This window comes from Phytophthora infestans, genomic scaffold (genome assembly GCF_000142945.1).
Source record: "Phytophthora infestans T30-4 supercont1.10 genomic scaffold, whole genome shotgun sequence".
Lineage (NCBI taxonomy): Eukaryota > Oomycota > Peronosporomycetes > Peronosporales > Peronosporaceae > Phytophthora > Phytophthora infestans.
The window spans coordinates 2514374-2532917 of record NW_003303749.1 but is presented as its reverse complement, the minus strand read 5'-3'; the positions used below and the strand labels follow the sequence as shown (position 1 = coordinate 2532917).

Here is an 18544-nt window from a genome sequence, read left to right as displayed (position 1 = left end):
TGAGGAGCGTCCTCAGTATTACTCATTGGCCTCACTGGAGTCGCGGCCTCCGTAGTTTCAACATAATCGACAATGTCATCAACTACTGCAGCAACTGCGGCGTGGTGAACACGATCTTCCGACAAATGGGACGCCATCTGCACTGCTGGTGCTGTCTCCATGGCGTCAGGAGCTTCTCCAGAGGCTCTTTCCTTCTCTTCGGCATCCCCCACACACTCCTGACCCTCACCAGAGGGGCCACGGTCCGGTGATGATCCTTTGTTCTGGGCTACCTCCATGGCAGGTGTTGTGTGCTTTGCTGCCTTCTTTCTGGGGGCCTTCTTCTGATAGCCCTCATCCTTCGCGCTCGCCTTTCCATCCGCCCGCCGAAGCCGCCGCATGTGCCTCTCGCTCAGTCGCTGCTCAAGGCATCGTTGCCGATCTTCTTTTGTGAGCTTATGCTGGGGGGATTTTCCGACCGGAGCAGACATCTTCGCGGGAGCCGGCCTTTTGGAGAATGAGCACTTTGGTAGCTACCGGCCACTCGTTTGGTATTCCTTTTTATATCTAGTTCAGCCGATCCCCCTCTTGATAAATCTAAGCCTGTGCATTTGGACGTTTTATTCTTAGCAAAATATCTTGGTTTCACTATATCCGTGCACGATCAGTTTCTTAATACAAATCCTCAGTATAATTGTCCGTTATGTTGGACCTCCAACATAGCATAGATGCTGCGACACGAAGTGAATTAGGGTATACATCGCTTATGTTGTACCCTACAACATAAGGGAACTAAGGGGTTAAAAAATATACCCTACATGCATAATCTATTGTGAATGCTTAAATTTAAATTTAAACATTCACAATAGATTTTTTAATATAAAATAAATAAAAAAAAACTTGTAGTGCAGGGATTATGCCAGCACAACAGTGAGCAGGCTAATTACGTTCATAACAACTAACCTTACAAAAGATGATGATGGCAATGCGTAACGTAGTGCAGGCTTACCCATTCCCGCATAACGACAATGTTGGTGACAATCAAACGGCAGAAGGCGATGTTCACCGAACATCAGGTGGTTTCATAACGCACAGCTGCATGGAAGCAGTCCAAGCAAGTAGCTTAGACCAGAGCAGCTCACTTTGCAATTAGCAATACGCTCGGCAACAATTTACCCGGAGCATTACCAGCTCCTCAGTGTGTCTTCGTCTAGACACTGCACAACTTCAATTTGTAAAATTTAGAACTCTAACAAAGCTCTCTGGTATCGTTAATAAAAACGTAAAAGTTTTCAATTAGGCGAATGTTGCCTTGTATGTATCACACGCAATGACAGATTCTGGTATTTTTTGTGCTGTCAAAAAGTACTTATCTACAGTCCTACTAGAAAGATCACAGTAAGTTTTTCAGCTTCCGCAATTAAAGCATCGATCTTGTACGTTGGTGTGCGGTATTGAGCCGACTGTAGCAAGTTAAACAGACCCAATTCGAGTACGTTCATATCGGGCAACTTAGCTGGCTGGTATTTGATAGCGATGTTGACAACAATAACATTTGTTGTGCCTGCCGTTAGAGCGATCAGACGGCAGCACATCATGCTTATCTGCACAGCTGATACGTATTAAGTAGCTGGTATTAGCCACAAATTAAAAAATAGCAAATCTCTATTCTTAGCCTAATAATAGCCAATGATATCATTTATTTTTGTGCGGTCGCTAGATTTGAGGTAGTAATAGAAAAAAACTTACCTTTGTACTGATGGGCATAAACTCGGTTGTAGTAGTCATGATTTGCCAGTTTAATTGCATTCATTGAGATAGAGCATTGATGATCGGCATGCTTCGCCATCAACTTTCACTTCCGGCGTTGCTCACTCGTACATGCGGTAGTACCGGACCTCGAGCGTCAACAACGCGCACAATTGAACAGTAGGGATGGCTTTTTAGCATGAAGGCGAATATCCTACATGTACATGTACCAGTATATAGCATTCAAACAAAACACGACTCAAGTGAAAGGCCAGCTGGCAACAAATTGTTCGCCGTTTTTAAATACCGTGAAATGATGTACTGGAACCATAAGTTAGATTCAATGATTATTAATCACTGTCTGCACATCTCAAACTCGAGGGTTTGTACAGTACTTCCGAATCGGAAGTTCCGATTACGGCCTGTCCGTATGCTTTCAGTCAAAATTCGACATGGGGACACGATGTCCTACTGTACCGGTACTACACGGTGTAGGACAGTCAGGGGCTAATGGTAACCAAATATCATATGATATTTTACATAATAATAGTACTATTTTTGATATTAAATATTAATAGTAACTCATTTTTTTAAAAGTTAACATAATATTTTAATATTACCTCGGAGAACTGAAAAATATTAGATACTACATGATATTTTATGATATTTTTTTACTTAAGTACGTTTCTTGCCACCTTACCCTCTGTGAACCGAGCGTAACTTTTTCGATCAGGTTCTAGAAAAGCAGTAGGCTTTAAGAATGACGAGTATTTGCTCTAGTATTTCGCTGTGACACAGACAAAGGCGATCGAGATGGAAAACTGCAAACGCTTGCAGCTATTTAACGTTGATAGAGCGAAATCAAGACATTTGTTCTTGTTCTCTACCGATCTCCTCGTCCACATCGAGCGTCTAATAAACCTGCTGCCTGTGGCGCTAGATTAATGCGCTCAGCAGTGCCAACACACGACGCCAACCTTGCCGTCACTCTCACAATTGTCCCTCCCTCAGGGTTGATTAGTAATACTTCAGCTAGTCGAGCGTTAACGACATCTGATTGGTGAATTTATCCCGATTACGCAATCTTGGAAAAATATATTATAGTATTAATTAATATTAAGTTGATATTTAATAATATCATATTGTCTCAGAAGAAAATATTAGGTGATATTTTTTATATTAGCTGGTCTACAGGTGATATTTTCACAATATAAAATTCACCGATTTTGGAGTTACCATTAACCCCTGAGGACAGTACACCGAGAGTAATCTAACAGCAGATGAAAGCGAACTTGTGGCTGTGTGCAATTATTAATACATGTATTTTACAGAATGCCAGTCGACCACTGGAATTGGTGCAAAAATAAAAAGACACTGAAAAGAACCGTGTCCTACCTCTAAGTATCCGATGCCACCTTGCTTCTACAGCTCTTTTTGTAAGTAAGCTTAACCACCGGTATTATTTGTGCATGTACATGTAGCTCGGAAGCATGCCCCGAAGGCTTTCATGTCAAGTACATACCGGTACCGGTACATGTAAACGAGTGTGGTACTGCGAGCACCGACTACAGTCTCCAGGCGCACATGCCTCATTGGGAGTGATGATATTACTCCAAAATTTTATTTTAGCTATGAGCAAGGATGTACATGTAGTACGCCAGAACTGTTCCGGGTACATTTTCCCGCTTTCATGCTGTCGTCCTGCAGGAAACAAAGCGAGAGAAGATCTTCTCCAGGAACTTCATGACCTTCCTTGTGGGATACATGTATTCGTCATCAAATTTTTGCTCTGCTCTGTAACAGTGTTTTTAGTAGTAATATTAAAATTTGTCCCCACGTGACTACCATTATTGCAATTTGAACTTGGGATTTGTATTCCCGCATGTGGAGGTTGGCAGCACGAGTCGATACCTTGTGGTTTAAGACCCGTGTGCACGCTGCTTAAGCCCAGGACCAAGAACGGCTAAATCCCGCTCGGCTTTATAGGGTTAATGCCTGTGGACTTGGGACAGTTCCTGCGTCCACAATTATCTTCTGCAATACCGGTTAAAATGCTGCAGTTATAGGTATTAATCCATGTAAAAATGCCTGTTCCGTCGGTCCAGGTCAAATCTTGTTTTTGATCTTGAGACCGTTTGGCGCATGGTTCTTGTTAAACCTATGGTTCAATGACCACAGTGCAATTGTAACCCTCTTGTGACTCATCAACTCAATCGAACGACCATTGCACCTGTTTTACTATGCGAACAGCCAAAAGCTTTGATGGCAAACGTCTCAGAGGAGGCTAGACTACTGCAAGCAACGCGAACGGGCTGTCCATAGCTCTCTCACAATTCGATTCACTCGGCAGTCGCAAGACACACCAATATCGAAGATGAACGTCCGTCTTGCCGCCTTCGTTGCCGCCCTCGCCAGTCTTGCCGCCGGTATTGACGCTGGCCGATCGGGAAGCTGCCCATTCGGCTTCGACAAGGTCGCGTCTGTCAAGGAGCAGGACCGTCAGATCTCCAGCGAGCTGTACGACCCCAAGAGCTGTGAGGTGATCAACTATGACCTTGTGAAGGCAGACCTCGAGAAGCTGATGACGGACTCACAGGCTTTCTGGCCCGCAGACTTCGGCCACTACGGTGGTCTCTTCATCCGTCTGGCTTGGCACTGCAACGGCACGTACCGTCGTGCTGACGGCCGCGGCGGCTGTGACGGCGGCCGTATCCGCTTCAATCCGGAGCACAGCTGGGAAGACAACACTAACTTGGACAAGGCTTTGAAGCTGCTGAACCCCATCAAGGAGAAGTATGGCGACGCCCTCTCATGGGGTGACCTCATTGTGCTGTCGGGTGACGTTGCTATTAAGAGCATGGGTGGACCGGTGCTCGGATTCTGCGGTGGTCGTCGTGATGATGCTGATGGCACGAGCAGTCTGCAGCTAGGCCCTTCGGCCGAGCAGGAGAGCGTGGCCCCGTGTGAGGTGAATGGCCAGTGCAAGGAGCCTCTTGGCCCCACCACAATGGGTCTTATCTACGTGAACCCTGAGGGTCCCATGGGCAAGCCCGACCCGGTTGGATCCGTTGCCGACGTGCGCGACACATTCAAGCGCATGGGCATGAACGACCGCGAGACGGTGGCTCTGATCGGTGGTGGCCACGCTTTTGGTAAGACACACGGTGCCTGTCCGTCGGGTCCTGGTCCTTCTCCGTTGAAGGACCCTGAGAACCCGTGGCCCGGCACCTGTGGTGAAGGCGAGATGAAGGGCAAGGGCAACAACACGTTCACCAGTGGCTTTGAGGGTCAGTGGACATTCACGCCCACCAAGTGGGGCAACGGCTACTTCAAGGGTCTCACCAGCTTCGAGTGGGAGAAGTTCGACGGCCCCGGTGGCCACGTCCAGTGGCGCCCGGTGCCCGACACGAACCCTCCCGTTCGTATGTTAACGGCCGATATCGCGCTGCTGCACGATGAGAGCTACCTCAAGATCTCTAAGGAGTTCGCCGCTGACCAGGCTGCTCTGGACGAGGCATTCTCACACGCCTGGTACAAGCTCGTGTCGCGTGACATGGGTCCGGTTGCTCGTTGCCGCGGTAGCGACATCCCCCCTGTTCAGCCGTTCCAGAACCCGCTACCCCCGACGCCCGAGAACCTGCCGGACTTCGACGCTGTTCGTGCGGACATCAAGGGGCTGCTTACTAAGTCCGTGGACGGTCTTCCGAGCGACTCGAGCAGCGATGGCAAGGCGTACAACGGCGCCCTGTTCGTCCACGCCGCTTGGCAGTGCGCCTCAACGTTCCGTATCACGGACTACGCTGGCGGCTGCAACGGCGCTAAGATCCGCTTTGCGCCGCAGAAGGACTGGCCCGTGAACGCTGGTGTCGACAAGATCATCGCTGCTCTTGAGCCTATTAAGGAGAAGTACCCCACGCTATCGACTGCTGACCTCATCGTGCTGGCCGGCCAGGTTGCCCTTGAGGACGCTGGCAAGGTAAAGATCGACTTCCTTGGTGGCCGTACGGACGGTCAGAACGGCGACGGCGACGAGATTCTGGCCCCGCGTGAGTACTACAACTCGTCGGTGACAGCTGTGCGTGACAACATTAAGATCCTGGGTGTGTCGCCGGATGAGGCCGTGGCTCTTGCCGCTCGCCCGCGTAGTGCTGCGCAGCAGAAGGTGCTGGGCTTCAGCGGCTCGTACAGCAACAGCTCGGCTACGCTGTCCAACGAATACTTCAAGGTGCTGCTGAACGAGACGTGGACGCCCGTGTCCAAGAAGGAGTTCAAGGCCGGTGCCAAGGACATCTACATGCTCGACACGGATCTGGCACTGCTCGAAGCGCCTGAGCTCAAGGCGACGGTGGAGAAGTTCGCCTCCAACGATTTCGCCTTCAAGCAGACGTTCGCCAAGGCCTGGAACAAGGTCATGACGGCCGACCACTTCAATGCCGACAGCTACTAAGCACATGCTTCATTTACATCTCACAGTAGAGTCTCAGTTGTGAATCCATTGTAAAAAATATGTTTGCCATTTTGAGCAACTGCAACAGCTTCAACAGTTAAAAAAATGGTGAAAATGATTGCTTGGTATGAAATGACTCAATCATATTTGCATTCCATTGAGAAACGACAACGGGGCGTCGGCGGTGGTGACCGTGAGCCGACGAAGAAGAGATTTTTGGCAGTGGCAAATGGCCATTCGGCCCAAATGGCCCCAAATTTTGGGGCATTCGGGTAATCTGATTCCATCGGGAGCTGTTTGCCAACAGATCAGTGCAATGCTCTTCAGGGCAGACAATTATGCTGGGGAATATTCCTTCGGAGGTCAGGCTGATACTTTACCGGCAGTCCCAGGACTCTACATCCGTGATCTAGAGTCCCTTTGACAGAGGAACACGCGGCGAAACTCATTGCCAAAAGCGACAAGTGAGGAAACTAGACAAAGATCGACGAAAGCGTCCGTAAAAGCTGGCAACTAGCGCCAGATCAAGTGAATGTGAAACATCCGTTGTAGCACATGGGGATGGACGAGCTAAAGGACACTGTTGCAGCTCGACTTGTGTAAAAAGACATCCCCATGCAGTGTAAACTTTAAAGACTCTTTGGAAAAGGCGGCCACTTTGTGAAACACCAAGATACGGAGAAAGAGGACGGAATGGTGGCAACTCTGGTGGTGCAGCTGCCAGGTGTGCATGAAGGTATGATGTCGCAACTTAATGGTTTATCGTCGAGGAGAACCAAAATTTCGCCATGATTTTGGAAAATAAGAGGGCCGCATTACGCGGTTCATTATGCTTACAACCCTGGAGACAGTGACAAGTGAATATCGACTGGTTCTTGTCTATTCAATCTGCCGCATAGTTGGAGGCAAAAAAATTTTTGCCTCCAACTATGCGGCACTTAATGAGAAATCACGACTACAGACAACGACACAAAAAGCCGGAGTTGATAAACACAATTCCGATAGTAAAATCTGCGACACAAAAACTCGGACGACTAGCAAAACATATTTTGATTGGATGAATAAAACTGAGAGTATGGAATAAAAAGTTCAGCTACGCTTGTTTATTAAACCGTTGTCGACTCATAGCACGGAATTGCTGATTTAAAGCTACGAATTACGTGCTCGTTGGGAAAACTTTCCCAAGCTGCAATTGTAGCTTGTATGGCTCGAAGACGTTTTTCAACAGCCGTAAGACCTTTTTTGGGTAGTAATTTACCTCGAATTCGAGACTTTAGAGGTCCCATTACCCCTACATCAAGCGGTTGACAAACCGATGTAGCTTTAGCGGGTAATACGACCACTGTAGCGCATGCCTGTTCGGCAACCACACACATACCCTCCTCTGAAACGTGACAATAAAAATTGTCCGCTAAGAGGAGGGCAGGGGAGTCAATTTCATATTTTAGAATGTTATCCACAAAAAACTCCCAGCTGACTGTATTCATCCATCCAAACTCTTGTACTGTGTAAAAGTGACCACTTGGCAGCGTGCTTAACTCGTTGGAATCAATAAGTCCGCCACGTTTGCCGCGCAGTATGAAGAGAATCGGAAGTTTTTTTCCTAAAAACAAACATTTTTAGTAAACAAAAGTAAAACAAATATATAAACTTTTAATTAGCACAAGGAAAGCAAAAAAAACTTACCATCAGCGCGAACTGTCAAGACAGCCGTCATGCGTCCGCAGTAATTGCCTAGGTTCTTGCTGGCGGCATGTCGAACTGGATGGCCGTTTCATCCATGTTGTAGATTTCCGGTAGAGAGTATGAGCCGTACTTACTCTAAAATTCAATTGCAAAATCCGTTTTTAAGCGCTGCAGATCCACACTTGGGAGCTTGGTTCTTGGGCTTTTTGAGTTGAGAATCCGTAACTAAAATCATGTTCGAAAAAAATATTAATAACTCAGCTAATAATGCAATAATATTTTACAGATAATACCGGTCGGCGGCTCGCTGCAGTAGACGTTCAAGGGCCCGTCTGCAACTCACGTCAGACTTCTTGTTCTCCGCGTAGGCCTCTATCCAGTCAGGGTAGTTCTCTTGAATAAACGCAATCATTCCTGATGTAGTAAGAAACTACAAGAGTTAAACAGTAAGAGTAAGTAATAATAAAATAGTAAGTAATAATAAAATACTATAAAATTTATATAACTCACTTCTTCGTCGCGGCGTACGTCTTTCATGTACGTCAAAAGGGCAGAGGTAAATGGAAAGCTTTCCTTACGTCCCTGCCCTTTGGTCGTCTTGTCCAACTTGTTCCCCTCGTAGACGCGCACCGTGGCCCTACCGACCCACCACCCATGCACCGTGCCGTGCGGGTGGCCCAGCTTCTCAACGGCGGCAGTGAGCCCGATCCTCTCAACGAGGTCGACTGCCGCCAGCTTCTCTTTAATTGGGTAGCCGCGCTGCTTCTTCGTCCCCATCGTAGTTTAGAAAGTGATCGTGCAGCGCGGCTTCACCCTCGAATCGCCGGCTTCCAACCGAATTTTAGCTCAATTTATTGGATGGTCATCATAACTTAACTACTTTTTGATTGGTCAATATTTACTATGGGGCGCTTTCATTTTTCCGTGTTTTGTGTACGCCGGCTTTTTGTGTCGTTGTCTGTACACCTTTGCCCGCCCATACAGTGCACGCGGAAAATATAGAAGAAAAATCGTTTTTCACCATTTTTTCTTCCAATCTCAAGCTCTTTCCAAATGAATTTTAGCCAATACAAAGCTCATTAAAACGATTCGTTTGCGGTGCTTCTTGCCTCTATCCGACAGCTGACACTCGAGATACAGCCCATTAACTGACTTCGACTTAGTGTGCAAAGCACGAAAATGATGGACGAAGTACTAAGTGATGCCTAGATGAGCGCTATTCAGGCAAAGGTAATGGTTAAAGTGGTTGATGTAGGTGTACTAGTACTTGGCCTTGAGCCCTTCGAGGCGGTAGACCTCCATGCAACGTTTTTTCATCGATTGAACCAGGTTTTCCACAGTCGACACTGGAATGGCAGCCCACGCTTTCTTGATGGCCTTTACAAGCTCCATCTTAGTGTCATACTGCTTTCAGTTCACGTATACTGCTCTAGCAAGGATACCCCACAGGTTTTCTAAATTTAACTTTTTCTCATCTGAGAACACCACAGAGTTCCAGTTGCGGCCATGCTCCACATGCTGTTCGGCCCACTTCAGTCTGTTCGTAATGTGCTCGGGTTTGAGCACTGGACATGCAATCCGCTTCTCATGCACCATATTCTCTGAGTCGTGCAGCACTTCCTGTACCCTACGAACAGAGATAGGTAGCTGTAACGAATCTTTTAGAGCTCTAGCGCTTACACCAGTCTTAGATGCCTCACAAAGCAGTCGACGCTCGGCCGTAGGCGTCAGCTTCTTCGGCCTGCCAGGACTTTTTTTTCGTGCCGTACGTCTCTGGGCTGCTTAAAAAGCTGTGCACAACCTTCCACGAGCGACTGATGCGCTTCGCAATAGCATTTTCCTTTTGGTGTTCCTCCTTCAGCGCCAAAATTTGCCCTTTCTCGAAGTCTGTCAGTGGTTTGCCTCGCCCCATCTAAATAAACAAACGTTTTGGCAAATAAAAACGTGTAGAGGTTTGTCAATGCCCTCTCTCTGGTGTGCATTGAGCTGCACTCCCCCAGACCCCTTCAAAGAGATATAAATGTCTCCCTTACCCACTTCGTCTATGGATTCCGCGCTGCACCTACGTAGCCAAAGGCAATCATTTGAGAGAATCTCGAGTGTCAGTTGTCGGATAGAGGCAAGAAGCACCTCAAACGAATCGTTTTAACGAGCTTTTTATTGGCTAAAATTCATTTGGATTCATATAAAGGGTGGTACTGCTTATTTCGGGTACCTCGCCCCGGCAAAAAATGAACCAAAATTAAAGCTGCCGACTTTGGATGTTGAATGAGCCAACTATGGGCGGACAAAGGTGTAGAGCCTAAGCGAGGAGTTGGGCACTGTGATTACAAGAATGGGTACAGAGGACGAATCTTTTGCTCTATAGCTATCCATGAATACACTGAAAAGAGTATTACTGAGCTGGGCCTCGGGTTTAAGCTCTTAAAGAGACTGCAACTGTAAATTGCGCAACTTAAACATGACGTCAGCTACTATTAATACTACGACGGTGCTGGTAAATGGGAGTAAAGTAACCGCAACGAGTGGACTAGTTGGTATGCCACGGATCAAACTATCCTTGGTCACTCTTTAAAAACAGGACTGAAACTTAACTTTCTGAATCCCGGACAGGACACGCTCGCAGCGTTATGGGCGAACATTGCAACAGCACATTTGAAGGATATCTTGGCAACACGGGGGCGACGAGAAGCACGACATACGCTCGGTATGCTCTGGGTACGTACGTTGGCCAGCAGCACGTGGCGTCGAGAACTCATTTAAGTATATTAGCGCCACTGCAGCTGTCGGTGCTTTCCAAGCTCAAAGACCCGTTGATGCTGGCACCTTGAGGACGTTCATGGAAGCGGTTGCTTCTAAGTTTGCAGACCAGCGACCGTCACTACAGTCGTGGAGTGAACCAACGTCTGCGTCGGTCGAGTTCTGCCGGTGACTTGTTGGTCGATGCTGGAGACGTACGATTGGTTCAAATGTTCTTCTACAACTTCGTTAGAAACATGATTCGTTATGAGAAGAAGGAGAAGCTTGCGTCTGGCTTTACTGCGTTACTTTGACTGGAACGACATTGGCTCTGAGATTCTGGCTTCCTTGGGCGAGACAATTGATCCGATGAGCATGGGTATGGGTGCCATGTACATGTATACTGGTATACGTGAGAGTAATAATTCATCTTCCGGTATCAAGATGGCGTTGCAGATCGCGGATGGTCTGAATGCTGGTGCTGCTCAGGTAGCGTTACTCAATGCAGCAGTCGGCAAAGCTGCCATACTGTGCGACGAGGTTTTGTGTGCATCCAACACGCTTGACCTACTCTGGAAATGGGCTGTTTAATGCGAGAATATAGCCATCTTCGCTTTGGCGACCAAATTCATGCAGATCCAGCCAAGGTTGCTGGGACCTGTTATTAAGGCGTTCTTACAGCGTATCGGGGCAATCGATGCAAACAACGAAAAGTTCTTTGTACTTTAGTCGATTGCTACGAAGAGAATCGAGTGGCCTAATAACCTGCTCCAAGCACAGGGTCAGTCTTTCTCATGGGAATGCCTGACGCCTCTTTCCCGGATAATGCTCATGTGCAAGCGTTTTTACGTGGCCCGAACGTGTCGATGAGCACGGTCGGTGTGCGTCATTTCAATGGACTCGGCCAAGCCAGGAACTACGCAGCCAAGTGGATGCGTGAGAAGCAAGTGAACGCCTCGTTCACTGAGGGCCGGGCCCAGGGTGCGTACATAATTATCACCAAGACGCGGACGTGGTTTGCAGAGCACCAGAAGAAGCTTGTAGAGTAAAAAGAGGAGCTGAGTCACCTGTCGCAACGATATGGGGGTATGATTGGAAATCCTAGAAAGCGAGCTCGCATGGGTATGGAGGATCTTTTGACCTAAAGCATCAACCACGCAGCTCATTGATAATTTCATTTACAAGCAACAAGAATTGGTATTTTTGAAGTCCACGGATTTATAATACTCTAAAAACTCGGAGTAATAATCTAAAATTAAAAAATGGACGACTACATTTTAGTCCTTTAAAATTTGCAACTTAAAATGGATCAATTTTTGCATTTCACACAATTGGTGTCTGTGATGCTGCGCTTGGGCCGCACCATCACGCGTCTGCGGAGCAGCCTGTGCGCTAGGCAGGCCCACCTCTCCACGGCTGCTAAACCCTCTCAGACCTTTGTGACCACACCAATTTTCTATGTGAACGCATCGCCTCATATTGGCCATGTGCACTCGGCAGTGCTGGCAGATGCGCTATCTCGCTGGCACAAAGTCAAGGGCAGCGATGTCTTGTTCACTACGGGCACAGACGAGCACGGCCTCAAGGTGCAAGAAGCGGCAGAGAAGAGCGGTACGACGGACTATAAAGCCTTCTGTGATGAGGTGTCCTCCCGCTTTAATGAGATTTTCCAAGTGGCCAATGTGGACTACTCGCGCTTTATCCGCACAAGCGACGAGGACCACCACGAGGCTGTAAACGCATTTTGGAGGACCATTCGCGACAATGGCTACATTTACTTGGGTGACCACGAGTCCTGGTACTGCAAGTCGGACGAGAGTTTCCTGACCGAGATGCAGGTGGAGGACAAGGAGGATGCTCACGGAAACGTGGTAAAAGTGTCCAAGGAAAGTGGACACCCCGTTGAGATGTTACGTGAAGAGAACTACAAATTTAGACTCTCCGCCTTTCAGGACCGATTACTCGAGTGGCTGGATGCCAACCCTGACGTGATTGTACCTAAATCGAGGTATAACGAAGTGCGTGCGGCGGTGGCTGGAGGACTGAGGGACTTGTCGGTGTCACGGCTGAGTGAGAAGATCAAATGGGCCATCCCAGTGCCAGGTAAGTTTAAAATTTAGACAAGATCTGCTTTGTTCTTGGGCTAATAATATGCTGTTTTGTGCTCTCTAGATGACGACAAGCACTGTGTATACGTGTGGTTAGATGCGTTGACGAATTATCTGACGAGTGCTGGATACCCTGGCGCCATTGACCACGCCTGGCCAGCTGCGTATCACATTGTGGGTAAGGATATTCTCAAGTTCCACGCCATTTACTGGCCAGCCTTCCTTATGGCCGCAGGGCTTCCGCTTCCGAAAAGAGTGGTGGCTCATGCGCATTGGACGGTTGGGAACGTCAAAATGTCCAAGAGTTTGGGGAACGTTGTGGACCCCCACGAACTGCTGTCCAAGTACGGATCGGACTTCGTACGCTTCTTCCTGTTGCGTGAGGGTGTACTGACGAACGACGGGGATTTTAACGCTGAAGCACTCGAAGACCGAGCAAATAGTGAACTCGCTGACACGTTCGGTAACCTAGTCTCTCGATGCACGGGCAAGGCGGTACTTGTGAAGGGTATTGTACCCAAACGTCCGGAGTTTGATCGTCTCACGGCCGAAGACAAGACACTCGTTGCTAAGGGACAAGCACTTGCCGACAAGGTAGAACAGCTGTTTGACACGCCTGATGTAAGTCGTCGACTTCTGGAGTTGTGGTGATCGATTTCATTTCTAACGTATCGATTTGATGTTTTTTTTTTACTAAGTTCGCACGCGGCTTGAAAGAGATTGTGTTCTTCCTCCACGATGTTAACCGGTAAGTTCGATGGCAAATTTGCGCACTTGTATAATTTCAGTTCTTGCTGACAATAGTCAACGGCAGGTATTTCACGATCATGGAGCCGTGAGTTCTATCCAAGACCCTCAAGACCTCAACCGACATGACATCGGAAGAAGATAAAGCTACGAAAGAGCGACTGGACACTGTGCTGTATCTGTCGATTGCCGCAGCGCGTACGAGTGGTAAGTCGATACTTTGCGATTTGCCATTGCAATTGGGCAACTTGATTTTTACCTTTTCTGTAGCCATCTTGTTGCAGCCGGTTGTACCAATTGCAGCTACCAAGATCCTGGACTACCTTGCGGTGCCGATAGACAAGCGTACCTTGACTGAAGCGACGTTTCTTTCCGATGATGACCAGGTGATGGGCACTGCTCTCAGCAACTCGAAATCGTTTGTTACGTTCCCAAAGGTGCACAAACAACGTGCCACCAATTAGACCGTGAACTTCAAGCAAAAAGTAGCTATCCTCTCTTAGAAATGTTTCTACTCATTCACCCAATTAAATCGTTTTTGGCGGGAAAAGTTTTACGATACCCGGCATTTTATCGATGGCTCGCACTAAGCAGACGGCGCGCAAGTCTACGGGCGGCTTGATCCCTCGCCACCAGTTAGCGACCATTGCTGCTCGCAGTGCGGCTCTGCAAGCAGCCAGAGACTCGTCCGGAGATGATGATGTCGAGTTTCTCTACAGCAACAACCCTGCTCAAAAGAAACAGCACGAGGTTTTTGGCTACGATAAGTGGCCGTTTGGAGGCAAAGGGGAGCCCCAAGAAGTGCCAGTCCCAACCGGAGAAGGCTGCAAACAGATTAGCCAATTATTATCCAGAGCTGATGACAATGCGGGCGAATTTTCGTTCGGTGGCCAAGCCGACACGTTGCCTGCAGTGCCGGGGCTTTTTGTCAAAGACGTTGGGGACATTTCCGTGCCTCTGTGTGCTGAACAAGCAGAGAAACTTGTTGCGGAATGCGACAAATCTCCTTTTGGCAGGAAATTGGACACGATGATGGACGAAAATGTCCGCAAAAGTTGGCAACTCGCACCAGATCAAGTAAAAATTAGCAATCCAGTATGGCAAACGGGGATGGACAAGTTGACTGCGAATATTGCTGGTCGACTTGGCTATAAAGGTGTCTCTATGCAATGCAAACTATACAAGATGCTAGTGTATGGAGAAGGAGGCCACTTTGTAAAGCACCAAGACACCGAGAAAGAAGACGGAATGGTGGCCACATTGGGTGGTTCAGTTGCCTAGTCTGCATCAAGGAGGGGACCTGGTGGTCTATCGAGGTGGGGAAGTGAAATATCGCCATGATTTTGGCAAAAAGGAGGGGACAGCACGCTACTTACCGCACTATGCGGTGCACTATGCCGACGCAGAACACGCTTTAGAAATGGTGACAACGGGTTACCGTCTGGTGCTCGTGTACTCAATTTGTCTGCCACTTACGATGCGTCATTTGATAAGAAACGGTGACGAGACGTTGGGCGAGGAACTGGGCGCTGTGATCAGCAGTATGGGCGACAAGGACACGTCATTTGCTTTGTTATTGGGCCATGAATACACTGGGAAAAGCATTGAAGAGATGGGGTTAGGAGCATTGAAAAGTGTGGATCGAGCGAGATTCCAGACGCTGCAGGATGCCAACAGTGTTGCTGCGCCTGGTAAGATGCTGCAGTTCTTTATCGCACAGTTAAAACACGATATCAGCTACTGGGACATGGCGGTTCCTGGGTTGAAGATAGTCGAGGCGAGGCGATAGTATGGTACTCCACGACTGGCGAGAAGCTGGGGGAATCTCCAAAATCAAGCTTCCATCTCAACCTATTGAATCCTGGCAAAGAAACTCTGAACGAACTGTGGGAGCCTCATGGCAACAGTACTTTTGAAGGGTATCTTGGCAACGAGGGAGCGACGAAGAGTACGACGTATTCTCGATATGCGATCGTAGCCTGGCCTGCAGTGCACGGTGTGGAGATGGCATGTCAGTACATCAACGTCAATGCTGCTGTGGAGACTTTGCTGTGCCAGAGACCAGTCATCGCTCCAACACTTCGCAACTATATGGATGTCGTGAGTGCGAAGCTTGCAGAGAAAGACAAGAGCTACTCGTGGCGTCAAAGCAATGCTCTATCTGTCGGTTTTTGCCGAGCATTGTGTGAGTTGCTAGTGGAGGCCGACGATCCATCCTTGGTCCGCTCATTCTTCGAAGAAACTCTCAGCAAATTGGGCAACTCGATCAAGGACCAGCTTGTAGCCCCACTAACTACACTTGTCCGTACTTTCGACTGGAGCGACATTGGTCAAGCACTTCTGAAGACTTTGAGCGACAAGACGAACCACAGAGACGAGAACCTGAACTTTGGATTGCGCCATGAAGAAGAGACCGACGACACGTGCATGAAAGTGGCGCTGTACATTGTCAATGGTCTCGAATCCGGAGTGGCGCGCCAAGCTCTGCTAGAAAAAGCCGTTGAGGAAGCCTTGAGACTTCGTCCGGACAAACTCTGTTCGTCAAAGGCGGTGGATCTGCTTTGCAAGTGGACAATCCAAAGTGGAGACAAGACCAGTTTTGACACTGTGGCGAGTACATTCAAGCAAATTGATCCGAAATTGCTACAGCCAGTGGTCGAAGCTTTCTCTCAGCATGCAACTGGGATGGATGCATCAGATGAGCGGTTTGCTGTGATCGTGTCCATTGCTAAGAGACGATGTGAGTGGCTGAATGACCAACTCCAAGCACTGGGGAAGCCCTTTTCGTGGGAATTGCCCGACGCATATTTCCCAGACAACGCGAAGGTGCAGGCATTTCTACGAGGCCCCGATGCTTCGATGAAAACTGTTGGAGTACGGCAATTTAACGGAGTCCGTCATGCTCGCAACTACGCCAACAAATGGATGCGTGGACAGCAAATCAACGCGTCGTATACGTTGGAGCCGGATGGAAGAGGCCAGAGCGCGTATGTTACGATCAAGAAAACCCGAGCTTGGTTTTCGGAACATCAGAAGAAGTTACTGGAGTACAAGACAGAATTTAACCTCCTTTCCACACGATTTGAAGACGCATCAGCTGGAATTTCAAGTAAGCGAGCGCGCTATGAGTAGCCAACAAGCAAGGACAGGGCAGCAGTGATAGGACGTAGGACTCCTTCGGTGGCATCTTTTATCTCGTTGCACCCGGCGCGACAGATTTCATTAGGTAGGTCAGTGAAACTTTCTTCCTCGTCTTCAATCTCATGGCCCCGTGCGAGCACGTTTCGTGGCAGGGCCATCGTCAGTCGTGACGTCTCCAAAGCGCTCGTTCAGCAGCTTCAACTCAGCATTGTACAGTCCAGTATCGCCGTGTTGCTTGTTGGACCACGTGCGTGTCTTGGTGATCGTCACGAACGCATCCTTCCCTCTGCCTCCAGGCTCCATCTTGAACGAGCAATTGGTTTGTGTGGCGTTGTTGACGTACTTGCGAGCTGCAGGAAGACCGCTGAAAACACGCACCCCAGTGGTAGTCATGGACTTGTCAGGACCTCGAAGGAACGCTTGAATCCGCGCATTGTCGGGGTATATAGCGTTCGCCATCTCCCACGTGAAAGGCTTCTCTGTGCGTCCTTGCACTTGACTCTTGAGCCACTTGATCCGGATAGCAGCGATTGATGCCAGCGCTGTGAGCTTCTCGTCCGATACATTGATATCCCCTACATGTTCCGAAAGCGCTTCCAGTACCGGACGCAGTTGAGAAGGTTCCACTTGTTTAAACTTGTCCACCGCAGAGTCGAACGAGCTTTTGTCAGCGGCGCGGATGACCCATTTCCAGAGCGATGCGAGCGCCTTGCAAGCGCACAAGCGCTCAGTGCGGAGATTCACGGCGTCCTTCACAGCTGCCTGCATCAGCGCCTGCTGCGCAGGTCCATCCTCCAGACCTTCGAGGATCTGAAGTTTAAACACCAAACTCGAGTCCCCAACTTCCACCACACGACCATAACGGTAACTAGTGTCCTCAGTCTCCTCCAATGAGCTCAACATTGCTTGGCTAATATCGCTCCATTGATACTTGCGCACCAACGCAATAATAGTCGGAGCCAGGTTGTCCTTCATCCCCACGTTGCTGCACACCTTGGTGAAGAACTCGTTCACCAGACTCGAGTCGTCTGCCTCAAGTAGCAGATCACGTAAAGTTTGCGAGAACTCCACCGACACACCAGCTTTCTTCTTACGCTCCCCGTAAGAGTAAGCTTGCGAGCGAGTGAATTCGGCCTGAGTCTTTGCCATCTTGTCACCGGCAGCACTCATAAATTTACGGAGTGTTTCAGGTGCAACCGGCCTCTGCGTCTGTAGCGCCTCAATCGCAGCAGTCGAACTAATCAACTTTAACGAGTTCTCTACTCCATTCGCCACAGGCCAGGCAACGAGCGCGTACCGTGAGTACGTCGTGTTCCTCGTGGCTCCTTCATTACCCAAATACCCTTCAAACGTGCTCTCTCCACGTTCTTCCCAGATTTGTTCCAACGTGTCTTGGTCTGGGTTCAGGAAGTTGAGTTCAAAGGCGCCACTCGACGCAGTGGCAAGCTTCTCGCCACTCAGAGAGAACCACGTGATCGCCTCCTTATGCGCGTCTTCTTCCCAGTCGCCGCCAGCATCATAGAAGCTGGCGTGATGCTTCAAGTCCGCAAAGAACAGCTGCAGCTTCTTGTCTGCGTCAGCCAGTTGATTCGCTTCAATGAGCGCTTCGACACGAGCTCGATCGATGCCTTTGAGCGCTCCAGAGCCCAAGCCAGTGATGCTCTTCTCCGTGTACTCATGAGCTAGTAATAGAGAAAACAATTTATCCTCAGGACCCATACAGCAAATAGCACCAGCCAACTCCTCGGTCTTGGATTTGTCCGGGTTTCTCTCCAGTCCACGCATGTTTGGACGGTAAACACACAGAGTACACGAGAAACCAAGCGGTAACCTTTTGGTTACCTTCTCTAGAGCATGCTCTGCGTCGGCGTAGTGCACCGCATAGTGTGAAGATACTCCGCTGTACCTTCCTTCTTGCCGAAATCGTGACGATGCTTCACTTCTCCAC

The 18544-nt window shown here is 48.7% G+C and overlaps 5 protein-coding genes across 5 annotated transcripts; 3 read left to right on the top strand and 2 right to left on the bottom strand.

Moving 5' to 3' along the window:
- Window positions 1-4070: 4070 nt before the first annotated feature.
- On the top strand, window positions 4071-6175 carry PITG_07143 (catalase-peroxidase, putative; the record flags this gene model as incomplete). The annotated part of the gene is made up of 1 exon (XM_002905058.1): window positions 4071-6175. One exon carries the CDS (start codon window positions 4103-4105, stop codon window positions 6173-6175), a length of 2073 nt encoding a protein of 690 aa, XP_002905104.1.
- A 1734-nt stretch (window positions 6176-7909) lies between these two features.
- PITG_07142 (uncharacterized protein) lies at window positions 7910-8638 on the bottom strand (the record flags this gene model as incomplete). The annotated part of the gene is made up of 3 exons (XM_002905057.1): window positions 7910-7996; window positions 8205-8291; window positions 8372-8638. The coding sequence occupies 3 exons, from the start codon at window positions 8636-8638 to the stop codon at window positions 7910-7912; spliced, it is 441 nt and encodes a 146-aa protein (XP_002905103.1).
- A 3288-nt stretch (window positions 8639-11926) lies between these two features.
- PITG_07141 (methionyl-tRNA synthetase, putative) lies at window positions 11927-13547 on the top strand (the record flags this gene model as incomplete). Its single annotated transcript, XM_002905056.1, has 4 exons — window positions 11927-12703; window positions 12773-13329; window positions 13407-13456; window positions 13523-13547. 4 exons carry the CDS (start codon window positions 11944-11946, stop codon window positions 13545-13547), a joined length of 1392 nt encoding a protein of 463 aa, XP_002905102.1.
- Window positions 13548-14484: 937 nt separating this feature from the next.
- On the top strand, window positions 14485-16587 carry PITG_07140 (uncharacterized protein; the record flags this gene model as incomplete). Its single annotated transcript, XM_002905055.1, has 4 exons — window positions 14485-14719; window positions 14781-15216; window positions 15294-15559; window positions 15635-16587. The coding sequence occupies 4 exons, from the start codon at window positions 14485-14487 to the stop codon at window positions 16585-16587; spliced, it is 1890 nt and encodes a 629-aa protein (XP_002905101.1).
- Window positions 16588-16643: 56 nt separating this feature from the next.
- PITG_07139 (uncharacterized protein) lies at window positions 16644-18381 on the bottom strand (the record flags this gene model as incomplete). The annotated part of the gene is made up of 1 exon (XM_002905054.1): window positions 16644-18381. One exon carries the CDS (start codon window positions 18379-18381, stop codon window positions 16717-16719), a length of 1665 nt encoding a protein of 554 aa, XP_002905100.1.
- Between the last annotated feature and the right edge of the window lie 163 nt (window positions 18382-18544).